Below are 16,252 nucleotides of genomic sequence, written 5' to 3'. Positions count from 1 at the left end.
GAGGAGAAAGCCTCTGTGGTCCAGCTGGAGGTACAATCCACTGCCAACATTTGGAACCTCAGGAACTCCCAACATCGCTGGGCCAAAGAGTGCTGTGCCCGTGGGATGCTGTGAGTTCACTTTTCATCCAAACCAAAACCGTTAGTGGCTACTTTGTGCCAGGCCCCATGCTGGGGGCTGGGGTCACAGGTCCCTGGCCTTGTAAAGCTCAGACCTCATGGGAAGCTGACAACGTGGTACAATGGCTACTTTTAAAAAATATGCACCCAGGGTGGTGCCTGTGGCTCATAGGAGTAGGGCACTGGCCCCATATGCCGGAGGTGGTGGGTTCAAACCCAGCCCCGGCCAAAAACTGAAAAAAAAAAAAATATATATATATATATATGCATGAAAAATACATATTATTTATAGACAAAGAAAGCAGGTGGAAGACATCATACCACGTGTGGGGGGTCAGCTGAGATGGGAGCCCACACTCCTCTTTTAGAATGCCAGAGACTGTCCCTCCCCTCGGGCTAATAGTTAAACGTGGGGACAGACAACACAGAGAAGGCAGGAGTCCTCTGTTAGGGGTGCGCAGTGCCATGAGGTCATGTGGAGCATGGAACTTGAAGGAGGTGGGGGTGGGCTATCCGTTCCTGGGGAACAGAGACCCTGAGGCGGAGCTTCAGTGAGGGAGGGAGGGAGCAGGGTACTGCAGGTGCTGTATGTGCCAGGCCTGGGAGCCACGGGGAGGGCTCTGCCTTTCATCTGTGTGAGAGGGGAATAATTAGTGGGCCCTGAGTAGAAGGAGACACGGCCTTACTTGAGGTTTTTGTTTTTTGAAATTTTTTATTTTTTTGAGACAGGCTCATTCTGTGGCCCAGGCTAGAGTGCAGTGGTGTCATCATAGCTCACAGCAACCTCAAACTCCTGGCCTCAGCCTCCTGAGTAGTTGGGACTACAGTCATCCACTACCACATCCAGCTAATTGTTTTCTTTTCTTTTTTTTTTTTGGGGGGGGGGGTAGAGATAGGTTGCTCAGGTTGGTCTCAAACTCCTGGCCTCAAGTGAGCCTCCCACTTTAGCTTCCCCATGTCCTGGGATTATAGACGTAAGCAACCAGGCCCAGCCTGCCTTGAATTTTAGCGGGACCCCTCTGGCTGTCAAGAATGGACTGCATGAGCCCAAGGACAGTTGTTGAGAGGAGGGTGTTGCAAAAACGCTGGTGGGGTGGGGGGCGGTGGAGGGGCTTGGTTCCCAGGTGGTAACAGTGGAATGGGGAGAAGGAGTCAGGTTCAGGGTGTGTTCTGAAGGTAGACCCACTACATGGTCTGACAATTAGAAGAGGGATGAGAATGTGAGAGGGGACTGGAAAACATGGGAGTTTTGGTAAGGCAGGCTGGGGACTCAAGAGCCGACAAGGAGAAAGTGTGAGTAAAGAAGCAACAAGGGAGAACAAGAGTCCAAGACTGAGGCCTGGCCCAGTGGCTCACACCTGTAATTCCAGCACACTGGGAGGTCGAGGCAGGTGGATCACCTGAGCTCAGGAGTTTGAGACCAGCCTGAGCAAGAGTGAGACCCCGTCTCTAAAAATACCTGGGCTCTGTGGCGGGCACCTATAGTCTGAGATACTCAGGAGGCTGAGGCAAGAGAATCACTGAGCCCAAGAGTTGGAGGTTGCTGTGAGCTGTGACTCCAGAGCACTCTACAGAGAGCGACAAAGTGGGACTATGTCTCACAAAAAAAAAAGAAAGAGTCCAGGACTGAGAACCCCTGTATCACTATACACACCAAGAAACCCTGCTGGTAGGAATAAAAACAGTGCAGCCACTTTGAAAAACTGGTCATTCCTTAAAAAGTCAAACATAAAATTACCATAGGACCCAGCCACCCCATGCCCAGTATATATGCACCGAAGAGAAATTATATTATATGAAGAAATCAAAACTCGCACACAAATGTTCATAGCACCGAAGAGAAATGATATTATGTGAAGAAAGCAAAACTCATACACAAATGTTCATAGCACCGAAGAGAAATGATATTATATGAAGAAAGCAAAACTCACACACAAATGTTCATAGCACCGAAGAGAAATGATATTATATGAAGAAATCAAAACTCGCACACAAATGTTCATAGCACCAAAGAGAAATGATATTATATGAAGAAAGCAAACCTCGTACACAAATGTTCATAGCACCGAAGAGAAATGATATTATATGAAGAAATCAAAACTTGTACACAAATGTTCATAGCAGCGTCATTCACAATAGCCAAGAAGTGGAAGGAACTCAGTCATCAACTGGTAACTGGACAAACAAACTGTGATCTATCTATACAACAGAATATTATTCAGCACTAAAAAAGAGTGAAGTCGGCCAAGCAAGGTGGCTCATGCCTATAATCCTAGCACTTTAGGAGGCCAAGATGGGAGAACTGATTGAGGCCAGAAGCTCGAGATCAGCCTGAACAAGAGCAAGACCCCCATCCCTACAAAAAAAAATTTTTTTTAATTGCCAAACGTGGTAGTGCTCGGGAGGTTGAGCCCAGAGGATCACTAGAGCCCAGGAGGTGGAGGCTGCAGTGAGCTATAATGATGCCACTCACTCTAGCCAGGGCAACAGAGTGGGACCCCGTCTCAAAACAAACAAAGGCACTGATCCATGCAACAACATGGATAAACCTTGCAAAGATTATGCTCATATCTTCAAAAAGAACCCACTCACAAAAGGCCACCTACTGTATGATTCCACTTAAATGAAATGTCCAAAATAGGCAAATTCATAAAGATGGAAAATAGTGATCACCTGGGGCTGAGCAGTAGGTGATAAGGAGAATGGGTTAACTAGTACAAGAATTTACTTGGGGCAAGGGTAATAATAAAGTTCAAAATTTAGGTTGTGGTTATGGCTATAAACCCTATAAATCTGATTTATGAACCTTCTATGAGCGAACTTTATGGTATGTAAATGATAAGTAAAATGTATTCTCCCCAAAAAAGGAAAAAAGAAAGAAACAAATGTAAACACCTTATTTAAAAGGAAACACCAAATGTGTCTCCTACCCCTAGAAATAGCCATCGAATCTGTGTGAGAATCTGCCCATCTTCTTCTACACATTTCCAGAATATTGATAATATCAATTTCCCTATTGAATATTGTTTTGTGTGTTTGTGCTGTTCTTGTTCGGTAGCCGTAACATTGCACAAAATGTGCTGCAACTTGCCCTGTTCACGTTGTCATTATTCGGTGACTTGTCCGGACTGATTCCTGATGGACGCCAGCTGGTCGCCACCTGCTCACCGTGGATGCAGTGGGCGTCCTGGGCACACATGCTTTTTAAAGGTAGAAGCCAAGACATGGAACTATGTAACACTTTGTGCCAAATTGCCAACTTAAATAATTTTTTAATTACAAAAAATTTGCCAAATTTTTTATAATTAAAAAAACCTTTAAAACATGCAAATCCAAAATTAGAAAGGACCCTCTCCTCCCAGCAGAGATGTAGTTTAGGCAGAGTCTTCAAGAAGTAGGAATTTGCCAATTGGGGAAAGTGCTGCTTCTGGGATCCTATGGCCGAGGAGACGGAATATTACTGCTTTGCAAACGCAGGGTTTAACATTTACCCTCATACATGAGGGGACATTCTGCCCCTCTTGCAGACAGGACAGTTGAGAGGCTGCATCTTGCTCCAAGGAGGCTGGATAACCATCCCTGGCGCAGGAAATAGGTGGACAAGATCACTGCACCTCTCCTAAAAAAGAAAGGGCATCCGTTTAGCACTTACCTGAGAGATAAGATTTTCTTTCATCTTTCAGAAATGTGTTCTAAAGCATCAGAGAAAAATGTGGGTCAAACAGCAACCTGTTAGCTTACTCCCAGCTCAGAGATGGACCTCATGCCTGGACCATTCCCAGGCACAAAGGTGGGCAGACCCGGAGCCCATCACTCTCCCAGGAGTCCTGTCCCACCCCACAAAGCGAGAGGGAGGGGTGAGCGCTTAGAGACCAAAGGGAGCATCTCAGAGCGGCTCCTCCGCTTCTCACCAGCTTGATGCCCTAACTTAGCCCTTGCTTCTCCAGCCTGCTTCCTGCTCCGCTCCGGTTACCACGTGGAGCTCTGTACACCGTCCACGGTGTGGTGAGAGGTGGGTCTGGAAACCCAGCAGCTACAGTTAAGCTGCGGAGGAGGCTTTTCCGCACCTACGTGAGGGTGGAGCCGCCGGGACAAGCTTGCTGGGCAACCCTTGACAGGCTTTCTGGGGAGAGGAGGAGTGGCGCGAGGGCGTGGGCTGCCACCCCAGGTGCCTCCCGCCTTCACCTCTCGCGCCCATCCCTGGCCCAGCCTCGGACCACTCTCCACTCTGGGCTGGCGGGGCAGAGGGAGGAGGGAGTTGAGCGCCTGTTTCCTCCTGTAGTTGGAGGAAAAGAGCAGACGCCAGGAACGCCCAGGGAGTGATGGGAGCAGAAGACCCTGGGAGGTCACCAACAGAAGCCAGAATGGGAGGGAGACCCGGTAGTGACCGCACCGCTGGGTTTTCAGGGGGTCCTGGACCCTCCAAAGCAACTGGGGTAAACGTAGACGCACTGCCGGGCCAGTGCAGCTGCTGGACACTGTCCCCCGCGCCGCTCCAACCAGACCGCGACGGCTAAGCCCCTCCTTTCGAGAATCTCCGGAGCCGCCCCTGGAAGTAGTGGGGCGGAGGGACCGGAGGAGCGTCGCGCGCGGCGCAGCTATGGAGCCCGGCCGCCAGGACGCGGAGGCCGGCTTGGAGGGCGCGGCAGGCGACCCGTACCGGCGGCCGGCGCGGCGCACGCAGTGGCTGCTGAGCGCCCTGGCGCACCACTACGGGCTGGACCGCGGCGTGGAGAATGAGATCGTGGTGCTGGCCACCGGCCTGGACCAGTACCTTCAGGAGGTCTTCCACCACCTGGACTGCCGCGGCGCTGGCCGCCTGCCCCGCGCCGACTTCCGAGCACTCTGCGCGGTGCTTGGGTTGCGTGGTGAGGGGACCACCGCCGCCAGGGAGGCAGCTGCGGAAGACGCGAACTCCAAGAATGTGACCACCGGGGACGCGGCCCCTGTGGTGACCACTGACCGGGATTCCGATGCCGAGGAGGAGGCGCGCCTCGCGCTGCATGCCGAGCCGCCGGAGCTCACCTTCCGCCAGTTCCACGCGCGCCTCTGTGGCTACTTTGGCACCCGCGCAGGGCCCCGGCTGCCCCGCGGCGCTCTCAGCGAACACATCGAGACGCAGATCTGCCTGCGCCGCCCGCGCCGCCGCCGCCGCCTGCCCCGAGGGCCTGGCCCGGACGGCGGCCCCGACGGTGGTTCCGACGACGAGCGCGTGGCGCGGCTGGAGGACGAGAACAGCAGCCTGCGCGAGCTGGTGGAGGACCTGCGCGCCGCCCTGCAGAGCAGTGACGCGCGCTGCCTAGCGCTGCAGGTGCGCTCGGGCTGGGGAAGTGGTGGGGAGCAGGGGCTGTGATGACGTGAGAGGGCTCGTCTGAACCCCGGGCTGGCTGCGGAGCCCGCCCTGGGCAGGGGAGGAGGAAGGAAGGAGGTATAAGGACGCCCCGCTCCATCGCACCCCACTTCGGCCTATTTGCATCGTGTCCCGAATCTATCCCATCACTCCAATCCCCACACCATTCTTACCACTCATTCCACCCTCCTGAGTGACACACAAACATCCCACACTTTTCTGCCCCACCCTCCGTCCCCCATTTTGTCTTAACCCCTTCTAACCCAGGAATCAACCTGACTGGGAAGTCTCACACATTCAGTTACTCAGAAAACATCTTTCGTTTCCCTCCCAGCCAGGCTTAGGAAGTTCAGGACAGAGTGTGAAGAAAGCCCGGCCCCCACCCGTAAGGCCTCCCTGCCTAATGCAGTAGAGGGACTTAGTCATTTAGCAAGGACGCTTGGGGCTCCCTCAGGCCCTGCCTAGGGCCCAAGTGAGAAACAGACACGGTGGCTTGCGCTGTGGATCAGGCCGTCGCTGGCCACGAAGTGCCTGCGGGGGCACAGAGCCACTCTGGGTTACTGAGACGGAACCACTGGCTGAGACATGGACCTAGCCCTGGCGTCTAGGTCGGTCAACTCTTCAGCGCTGTGTACCAGGGGCAGTGCTGGGGACCCGGTGTCAGGGAGAGCAAGGAGCAGCCCTACCTCCAGGGGACCGCAGGCTAGGAGGCAGTCCCAGTCTTAGCCCAGTCACCTAGCCCGAGGGGCAGAGAGGCTGCCACAGAGGGCAAAGGGCGGCAAGGTGCGGTTTTCATTAGCCACGTGTGTGAAGGGGGAGGACAGGTGGCAAGGGGCACCAGCTAAGCCAGGGTGGGGGTAGAAAAGTACTCCCAGGATGTGGAATCACAAATCGTAAGAGGTGGGCTGAAAAGAACGTCTAGTATCATTCATTCTCAGTATTTACGGAGCACTTACTGACATAGTGATAAAGAAACCCCGCCCTCAGCGAGCCAACAGTCTAATGAGCAGAGACCAAGGAGGGCCGGAGATGCCGTTCCGGGGTGCCCAGACCCTTCCTCAAGTCTCGGGGATGAAGAGTCGCCGCAGGCTGAGTGCCGGCAGTGCAGAAGATAGGCGGAGAACAGCCGTGAAATCTGAGAATCTCAGGGAGCGCGCAAACATAAGGCTGCAGATTTCATGTCTCGGTGTCCCGCGTCCATTAAAAAAAAGGGTGTGTGTGCAGCGCCTGTGGCTCAAAGGAGTAGGGCGCCGGCCCCACATGCCGGAGGTGGAGGGTTCAAACCCAGCCCCGGCCAAAAACTGCAAAAAAAAAGGTGGGGGGTGAGATAATAGGAGTTTCGGCCTCACCAGGGATATATGCAGGATTAAATGAGTTCGGACAAACTCTGCCCTTAAAGTAGCGCCGAGCGCCAGTAAGCAGAGTAGCAGACCTGCCGGGTGTTTTGTTACGCGCCCCTGGGTGCCCGGGAATGGTGGCGGGTAGCGGAGCGCTCACCTCCTGCCCCCTGCTGCCCTGTCCCCGCAGGTCGGCCTCTGGAAGAGTCAGGCGGGCGCCCCCGAGGCGGCGGCGCGGGAGCTGCGGCGGGTGCAGGGGGCCCTGGCAGCGGCGGAGGCCCGCGCCGGGCGGCTGCGCTGGGGCCAGGCCGAGGTGCGGCGGCGCGCGGAGGAGGCCCGGCAGGCGGTGCTGCGCAGCCTGCACCGCGTGCGCGAGCTCGAGGCGCAGGCGCGACAGGTGCCGAGTCTGCAGCGCGGGGTGCGACGCCTGGAGGCGGAGCTGCGGCGGTACAGGTGAGCGGCGCGGCCCCGGGCGCAGGCGGCTCCCCTTCGCCCCGACCTCGCTCTGCGCGCCCCTCCCGCGCGCTCTCGCGGCCCCACGCTTGCCCGCGCGTTCCCTCAGGCTCCATTCGCTTGTTGGTCCCCCGTTTGCTGTCATTGTCCGTCCATTCATCTAGTTCTGTTTACTCACAAGATCTCGCTAGTTGTCTGTTCAGATTGCAGTTTAATGTTCTCGTTCTTAGGCGTCCTCCCATTGGGTCTTAATGGTAATAGCTGACAGTTGCTAAGCACTGACCGTGTGCCAGGCTCTGCGCTAAGTGCTCACGACTGCCCCGTGCGGTGGGTGCTGTTCTGACCCCATTCTACAGATTAGAAACAAGTGTGTAACGACTCCTTGTGCTTACCCGACCAGGGCAGGAACCTGGGACCAAGGTTCAAATCTTGGCAGGGCTTCTGGCAGATGTGTGACTTTGGGCAAGTCACTGCCCCTCTCAGAGACTGTTTCTTCTTGAGGAGAACACAGATTGCAGTGCCTTCCTCCCACAGCGGCTATGAAGAAGATGCGTGGTGGGCGCTTAGTGAGCAGAACCCTCTCCCTTTGAAATCACAGGGCATGGCCTGTCGCGCTAGTGCCTCACGCCTATAATCCTAGCACTCTGGGAGGCTGAGGTGGGAAGACGGCTTGAGCTCAGGAGTTCCAGACCAGCCTGAGCAAGAGCCGGACCCTGTCTCTAAAAATAGCCAGGCATTGTGCAAGGCGACTGTAATTCCAACTACTCTGGAGATTGAGGCAAGAGAATCACTTGGGCCCAAGAATTTGAGGTTGCTGTGAGCTGTGACAGCACAGCACTCTACCGAGGGCAACAAAGTGATACTCTTTGGGAAAAAAAAAATCAAATCACAAGGTGCTCCTGCCTGTCACCTCCCACATTTACTGAGTACCTTCTCTGTGCCAGAGGCCATGACAGGCACCAGGGGTAAATCTCTGCCCAGAGCAGTGAGACCCTCACAGGAGCAAATTGCCTGGCAACAGGCCAGGTGAGTGCCAGCAGCAAGGGGGGCCTGCTGCAGGCTCAGCTCTGCCCCCCAAAGAAGCAGAAGCAATTCTGAGGGCTGAGGATGGGCTGTCACCTGGCAAGATGGCTGGGAGGAGGAGAAAGGAGAGTGTTCTAGAAAATGGTGACAGTATGGGCAAAGCCCTGAGGCCCATTCCAGAAACTAAAAGCAGAGCTGAGTGGTTGGAGGGGTAAAGCTGGGGGCAGGCAAAGGCCAGGCCAGGTAGGGCCCAGAGCGGGTGGCAAGGACTTCAGTTTTTTCCTTAAGAGAACATGAAGGGCATGGGAAATTTTAAAGCAAGGAGGTGACAGAAGATTTGTGTTTCAATTAAAGATTATCCCAAATAAATAAATAAAGATTATGCCAGAAAGGGGTGGCGCCTGTGGCTCAGTGAGTAGGGCACCAGTCCCATATGCCGGAGGTGGCAGGTTCAAACCCAGCCCCGGCCAAAAAAAAAAAAAAAAAAGATTATGCCAGAAAGCTGGTTATTGTTCTGGGCACCTGTAGTCCCAGCTAATGGGGAGGCTGAGGCAAGAAGATCACCTGAGCCCAGGAGTTTGAGGTTGCTGTGAGCCATGTCACCTTGGCACTCTGCCAATGGCATCAAAGTGAGACTGTGTCTCAAAAAATAAAATAAAACAAAACAAAACAAAATAAAATAAATATTATCCCAGCTACAGTTTGACAAAGAGATGGGTAGAGGGGGAAGAGCAGGAGACAGGGGGGAGCTTTCTGGGGGAGAGGTCAGGACAACCAGAAGGGGTGGCTTTTAATCTAGCTTCTCAGGGGTGGAGCCTTGTCCTTGACTTCTGAGGTTCTCACAGCTGGGGGAGAAGAGGGCTGGAGGGAGGCCTCCAAGAGGCAGACTCTGGGCCAGCCTCCTGTGGCTCCAAATGTTTTGATAGTCACTTCCTGTTTGCATAGCTGATCAGCTAAAGAGCTGGGCTGGTTGGCTTGAGGCCCCTGTGCAGCCTTGGAGCTTTCTTTAAGAGGAGAAATAAAGGGTCTCTTCTTTGTTTTGTCCTAAAATCACCATCAGTCCTTATAGCATGATTGTAAGAGCAACTACCAATGTTGGGATAGTCTTTTACAGTAGAAAAAGTGACTTCCTATCCATGGCACCATTTCATCCTCACAAGACTATACCAGGTGGAGGTTTTGTCCCTTTTGCAGTTTGTGAGAAGTGAGTCTCGAAGTAATATACCCAAGGCAATACAGCCAGAAGGTAAGGCCTCCCTGTCCCTACCTGTGTCCTTTTTGTCTTTCCACTTCATGATGTTTTGTTGTTGATTCATGGTTCTAAGATGACTGCTGCACCTCCAGACCTTGCATCTGCTGTTCAGACAAAGGAAGAAGGATGGACACTATTAGAGTGGGGAGGATTTTCTCCCATGGAGGCTTTGCCTTTGCCTTCCCCACCAGAACCTTTACTATATCTTATAGGCTGAAGCTGTGTCACATGGCTACGTCCACCTGCAAGGGAGTCCTTGTGGGTTTGTCCCAGACACACATGGAGTTCTGATAGTTGGGAAGGAAAAGCAGCTACTGCAGAGGCTCTGGAGGAGATGCCCAGGTGCCGGCAGGTGCTGAGGGACCCTAGGTGAAGGGCACACAGTGATTAGGAGGACGGCTCTGCCACTTATTTCTCTGTCCCTCAAAAACCTTGTCCCCAAAGCTTGTCCCATCCAGAAGGCAGACATTCTCTGCCTTTTTTCTGGGGACAGAGTTACAGGCTTATGGACTGACTCGCCCCAAAACTCTCACTCTTTGAAGAAAAGAGTATACCAGGCACTTTCCATGTTAGCTCACGTGGAGCCTCTACACCAGCCTGAGGGGAAAATAGTATTGTCTTCATTTCACAGATGAGAAAATCAAGGCCAGAGAGGAAGCAGCTTGCCTGGGTGACGCAGGGACCAAGCAGGAAGGGTGGGATTCAGCCACATACCCCAGTCGGGTTTGGCAACGTGAATAAGTCCTCCCGATTGTGCCCCCCAGAAATGAAGGGCTGTGGGTTGCAAGGTCATCTCTGCTTTTGCATTTCAAGTACCAGGAACTCAGAGGTGCCTGAACCTCACCATCCCTCCCCTGAAGCTGTCCCAAGGGGCAGCCTGTAGAAGAGTCACAAGGAAGAAGGGGCCCTACACCCCAAACACCAATCAGCAAGCCCTCTTAAGTGACATCACCTGAGAATGCCTCCAGGTACTCTGCAGATGTGCCTGTGGGGGCAAAAAGTGCAATGATCAAATTCCCCCCTGGGGACGACAGCTTGAAGCCATTTGGTTAGAATGAGTGACCTGACTTACTCTTTTCCAGCATCTTCCAGCCTTCCAAGCACTTTCACAGACACCGACTCACTCTGATCTTGTAATCAGGCTCTAAGGTTGGTATGGTGTCATATTTTTCAAATGAGGAAATAGACTCTTGGGGCTGGGGGCTGGGGGGTTCAACTAAAGTCACATACCCAAAACTCAAATTCTTCCACTTCCCTGAAACAGGATCTCAGTAACTCCATTGTTCATTTCTAGGATTTCTATTGAGTTCTTTTTCAAACTGGCAGTTTCTTTTTCATCCTGCTCGGCCCTTATGTTGTGAGTTCTACCCAACCTCTTACTAACTTTACAGTCTACACTGGATTTCTGGAATGGCTGAGCCCTCCCCGTGTTTCACCTCTGCTGAGTACCTGGTGAGCTTTGGCATTTTGACTGGGAGCCCATCTTTGGCAAAGACTTGACCCTTGAGAGCCCCACCTGGAATCAAGGTTGTGGGGTTTGTTTCAGAGCAATTCTCCATCTGTAGCCACCAGGCTCAGATTCAAGACTAGCTTTTTAATTAGTTGTAAGGCGTGGAGTTTCCTAACTACAAACGTAAGGAGAAATTGAGTTCCGTACCCAGGGGACAAAATCCCAAAGCCAACAGGTGGGATTTTTCTCATCTCTGGATGAGAGAAGACAGCCCCTTCGTGGCCCCTGACTCCATGATGTGGGGAGGTCTTCTGTCCCTGACCCCTCCCTGGGTGTCAGCTCTGTCTCCTGCTCCCCGTGCAAGCTGGAGGTGTCACTGTCTTATTTTTGATCTTGGCTCTGTATTTTTTTAATGGCCGTATTTTATCTAGCATTTCCCTGTGTTCGTAGATGGAAGGGGTGCATCCCCAGCACCCAATCAACCATCCTGACCACAGCCTAAGAGTACATATAGCAAATATTTAAGCAATTGGAGACACTGACTTATTCTTTCAGCAACACTTTCTAAACACCTTCTGTGAGCCAAGCCCCAGGCCGGGTATCTTGGAGACACAGAAATGGCACAGACATGTCGACTGCCCTCAGAGGGTCTCCTGGCCTGAGGGGAGCAGGTCATCACACTGTAGGACACATGTGCTGTGTGCAGAGAGACCATCAAAGAAGCCATTGCTGCTTTCAGAGTTGTAGGAGTCTTAGGCCAAATAGAAGTATCCAGGGGTCCACAAGGGATCTTCAGGCCTCCTGGAGGTGGGGAAAGTCACAGGTATTTTGCACCTCTGTTCTGACAAAAGAAGGAAGGGCAGCTTTGTGGGGTGGAGGATACTCTCCCAGAGAGGCTTTGCCTTTGCATCCTGCACCACATCTGACGAGACAGCCCCTTGGTGGCCCCTGACTTCCCCCAGGGAAGGCTTCTGCCCTCTCCTCCCTGTCCTGCCTGCTAAGGATCCCATCATGGCCACAATAGCCTCTGGGTCCTGCTTCCCAACAGAGGTTGTCTGTCTCACACAACCTCATCTGACACAAGAAACTCAGCCCTTCCTTCAAATCTCACAAAACAGTCCATCCCCACCACACATTTTTGTGCATGGTAGACTTTCCTGACGATGGGAGTGGTGGTGGTGGTGGGGGCAGTGATACAAACAGCTCCATGTGAACATCTGATGTCACCGTTCATGAAATGTTCTTTAACCCCCACTCAACCAAGGTGTTTCACTGACACTTGATCCAACCACTCTCCACCTTTCTCTCCTGTTTTTCTTTTCTTTTCTTCCTTTTTTCAGACAGAATCTCACTCTGTCACTCTGGGTAGAATGCCCATAATCATAGCTCCCAACAACTTTAAATTCCTGGGCTCAAGTGATCCTCCTCCCTCAGCTTCCCAGGTAGCTGGGACTACACCTGGCTAGTTTTTCTGTTTTTAGTAGAGATGGTGTCTCCTTGTGCTCAGGCTGGTCTCAAACTCTTGAATTCAAGGGATCCTCCTGCCTCCTGCCTCCCAGAGTGCTAGGATTACAGGCATGAGCCACCGTGTCGGGCTGTTTTCTGTCTCTTTTCTTCCCTTCTATCAGCCAGGTCTTTTAGATGAGTGCCGGAAAGCCTAACTCAAACTGACTTGGGTGAAAAGGAAGTTGGTTCTTAGAACTAAAAAGTCTTAGTCTAGACATGTCCAGCTTCAAGAATGGCTGGATCCAGGTACTCAGACAGTGTCACCAGGATGTGCCAAACCTGGATACTCTGCTTCACTGTCCAGCAAGCTCTCTCCCCCAGTACCTGGGTGTCAGCCTAACATCTGCAAAGCTCTGAGTCCAGTAGATAATCTCTCACCTGAGCCATCCCTCTGAATTCCTGGAATTGAGTCTCATTGAACCAACTTGCAAACATGTCTATGCCTGAACCCATCATGGGGCCATGATAGTTTGATGCTCTGATTGGCCAAACCTTAGTCACCCCCGCCAATGGAGCCAGGGAGCAAGCCCCATCAAACCTTAGGGATGAATCCTCTAGGACAGCCAAGAGGGAGGGTATCCAGGGCACGTTCAAATGACACGTACCTCCTTGCACTTCTCTGGAGCTTTCTGCACAAATCCCCTTTCTTGACTTGGGAACAGCCCACCTGTGGCAACAAGAGACTGAGTTGTGGACGCCTGGTTAGACGTGGGTAGTCTTGTCTCAGAGTCATCTTCTCCTGGCTGCCAAATGCTTTGGGGATAGCTTGGGGTGGGGGCTCTTCACCCCCACCAACCCCTTCCTGGTCAGGTGCTTCAGTGCTTGCTGGGAGCGGTGGGCAGAGAAGCCATTGCTCCCAGTCTCCATCCTGCCGGGAGCCCTCCTGAAAAAGCATGGGAGCTTGGCCTTCCTTGGGCCCAGCACTCAGCCCAGGCCTGGGCACACATTCCCCTGCTCACGGACATGTGAGTGGGCGAGTGCGTGTGCAAATGGGTGCTGCCCTGGAAAAGGGCAGGAAGGGTCTGGGCACCTGAGACTTCAGCACCAGGCAGCCCCAAAGTGGCCCAATGGCCTGGTCCTCTCCAAAGGGGGTTGCACTTGACTCTGCAGTGGAAGGTCTCTCGTGGGCTGGGGGCATCTCCTCCTGCTCTTCAAGCCTCCCTTGTCTCAGCTGTGTCCCTGGCCCAGCCTCCTCCTGCGCTGCAGTGGAAGAATAGCTGGGCCCTATTGTCAGGGCCTACAGGACACCTGGGCAGGCAGCGGGGGGACAGCCCTGTCAGGCAGGGGCTGAGGTTCAAATAGCAAGGGAAAAAGACAGCCCAGCTGGGGCAGGGTAGAGGGCTGGGAGCCTGGCCTCTGGGGCTTTGTTGTCAGGGGAGGATGAAAAGGCCAGGGAGGAGGGTGGGAGGCAGCTTGTCTGGCTGGCTCCCGTGGTAGGAACACAAAGATGAGGCCATCTGAGGGCCACCTCCTTTCTTCTGCCCCATTGCAGCAGCCCAGCCTGACCTGGGTGGGCCAAAGTCAGCCGGTCAGACGAGGGCAGGAGGGAGGAAGGGCAGTCAGGAGAGAATTAAACAGTGTGGGGTAAGGGACACCATCTGGAGCTGGGAAGCCTCGAATTCTGTTATCCTGGAGGTGGGTGTGTGGGTGGCCACTGGTGGGAACAGAGGCCTTTTCTCAGGGACAATACCCAGGGCCCAAAAGCAGCAGGGCCAGTCAGACACCACTGAACGCCCCAGGCCCCGGGCTCAGTGTGTGAGGCCCAGGCTCAGGAGGCCCAGCCCAACCCCAGTTTGATTCCCAGCTTCTCTGCATATGTACAACGTGGTCTTGAGCTGTTCCCTTCACTTCTGTGACCCTCACTTTCCTCGTCTGTAACATGGGCATGGGATTCTGTTCCTGTGGACATGGATATTGAATGAATAATGAGTGAGACGGGGAGGCAGTGTGATGGAGCGGTGGAAGTGTGACCTGGGGCCACCCATTCTCCCCTCCATGAGCCTCAGCTTCCTCATCTATAAAATGGGAGACGATAATAGTTAATACCCACTTCATAGAATATTTAACGATTCAAAGTGCTATGTTTAAAGTACCTAGGATAGTGCTTAGCATTAAGAAAATGCTTAGTATAGCCGGGCGTTGTGGCGGGCGCCTGTAGTCCCAGCTACTTGGGAGGCTGAGGCAGGAGAATCGCTTAAGCCCAGGAGTTGGAGGTTGCTGTGAGCTGTGTGAGGCCACGGTACTCTACCGAGGGCCATAAAGTGAGACTCTGTCTCTACAAAAAAAAAAAAAAGAAAAGAAAATGCTTAGTAAACTTTGGAAATTGTTATAATCAGTATTTTTTTGAGACAGAGTCTCACTTTGTCACCTTTGGTAGAGTACTGTGGTATCATACCTCACAGCAACCTCAAACTCTTGGGCTCAAAAGATCCTCCTGCCTCAGCCTCCCAAATAGCTGGACTACAGGTGCCCACCACAATGCCTGGCTAGTTTTTTTTTTTTTTTTTAGAGACAGGGTCTTGCTCGAACTCCAGAGCTCAAGCAATCCAGCAACCTGAGTTTCCCAAAGTGCTAGGATTATGAATCATTATTATTATTATTATTATTATTCTTTATCTCTTATTTCAGTAGCCATCATGCTGGGCATGTCCTATAACTACTAATCGTGATGGTGGTTGGTGTTGCTAATACAGAGAATCCAGCCCCCGGAAAGTCCTCTGTTGGTGGGGACTACCAGCGAGCAAATGGGCAGTTTCAGTAGAATACAGCAAGGCTGTAGCAGAGAGCCACAGGGCGTGGGCTCCCTTGAGGAAATGCCATTATCTGAGCTGAATGTTGAAAGATGAGTAGGAGTTTTCTCAGGCACTGCAGATTTGGGTTTCAGTGAGTGCAAAGACTCAGAGGTGTGAAAGGCCTTGGCACCTCTTGGAAAGAAAGAGACTTTTCATCGTGGCTGGAGGGTTTGCAGAAGAGGCAGCCAGAGGGGCTGACAGAGAGCCCTGAGTGCCAGACTGAGGCACTGTACCCTGGAGAACAGGGGAGACAGAGCAGGACTTGAAGCAGGGAGTGAGGTGGTCAGATTTGAGCTTCGTAAAGACCCCCCGGCTGCATTTGGAGGACAGATTGGGCAGGAGAGGAGGAAAGAGGCCAGGATATTGATGTGGGAGGGACCTTCTAGTGCCTGAGAAAGGATGGCCCACCAGCCCCACCCCTGGAGGCCTCACCAGGAGCCAGGGTAGCCTCTGCTCTGTCATGCTCCATTCCAAGATAGAGGCTTCCCTGGGGATAGAATCTCAGGACACATGGGCCGAAACAGTCTCTCAAGCTGGTGCAGCAGCCAGGCTGATGATGAGGGCCTTCCTCTGGGGGAAGGAGCCAGCAAGGGGCACCCAGAACAAAGCTTGATGGACCAGTGATGTGGGCAGGCCACCCACCCTGGATTTCCCCCGGACATCGACAGAGCCCTCTGAACCAAGTGTAGACATGGGAGAGGAACAGGAGCCAGATGGTGCGTGGGACCTCTGAGGTGGGGAAAGTGAAACGGACTTGGGAATCTTATTTGGGGTCCATGTATGGGGACAAACTCTGAGGGGCTCATGACAGCAAGGACCACGGGGCAAGGCCGAGGAGCAGGCTGGAGGGCACAAGAAGCTATGAGTGGGCATTACTTTAACCCCCAGCTGTATGTCCCTGAAATTGTAACCAGAGTTTGCAAAGATGCCTTCAGCAAACTGCACCACCTTCGTCTGAACGGGGTTTGTT

At 53.0% G+C, this 16,252-nt stretch overlaps 1 protein-coding gene across 2 annotated transcripts in view; it reads left to right on the top strand.

Annotated features, from left to right (window-relative positions):
- The first annotated feature begins 2,011 nt into the window (after nt 1-2,011).
- EFCC1 (EF-hand and coiled-coil domain containing 1) overlaps nt 2,012-16,252 on the top strand; it is a 52,053-nt gene continuing 37,812 nt past the window's right edge. The window contains exons 1-2 of one of the 2 annotated variants that reach the window (XM_053598872.1): nt 2,012-5,430; nt 6,997-7,259. In XM_053598872.1, the coding sequence (XP_053454847.1) occupies nt 4,720-5,430; nt 6,997-7,259 (974 nt within the window). In that variant the 5' untranslated portion in view covers nt 2,012-4,719. The remainder of the gene's footprint in view (nt 5,431-6,996; nt 7,260-16,252) is intronic. The other variant, XM_053598871.1, reaches the window with a different exon arrangement.

This window comes from Nycticebus coucang, chromosome 8 (assembly GCF_027406575.1).
Source record: "Nycticebus coucang isolate mNycCou1 chromosome 8, mNycCou1.pri, whole genome shotgun sequence".
Classification (NCBI taxonomy): Eukaryota; Metazoa; Chordata; class Mammalia; order Primates; family Lorisidae; genus Nycticebus; species Nycticebus coucang.
Note: the sequence above shows the minus strand (reverse complement) of the source record. Positions and strands in the feature narration are given on the sequence as shown.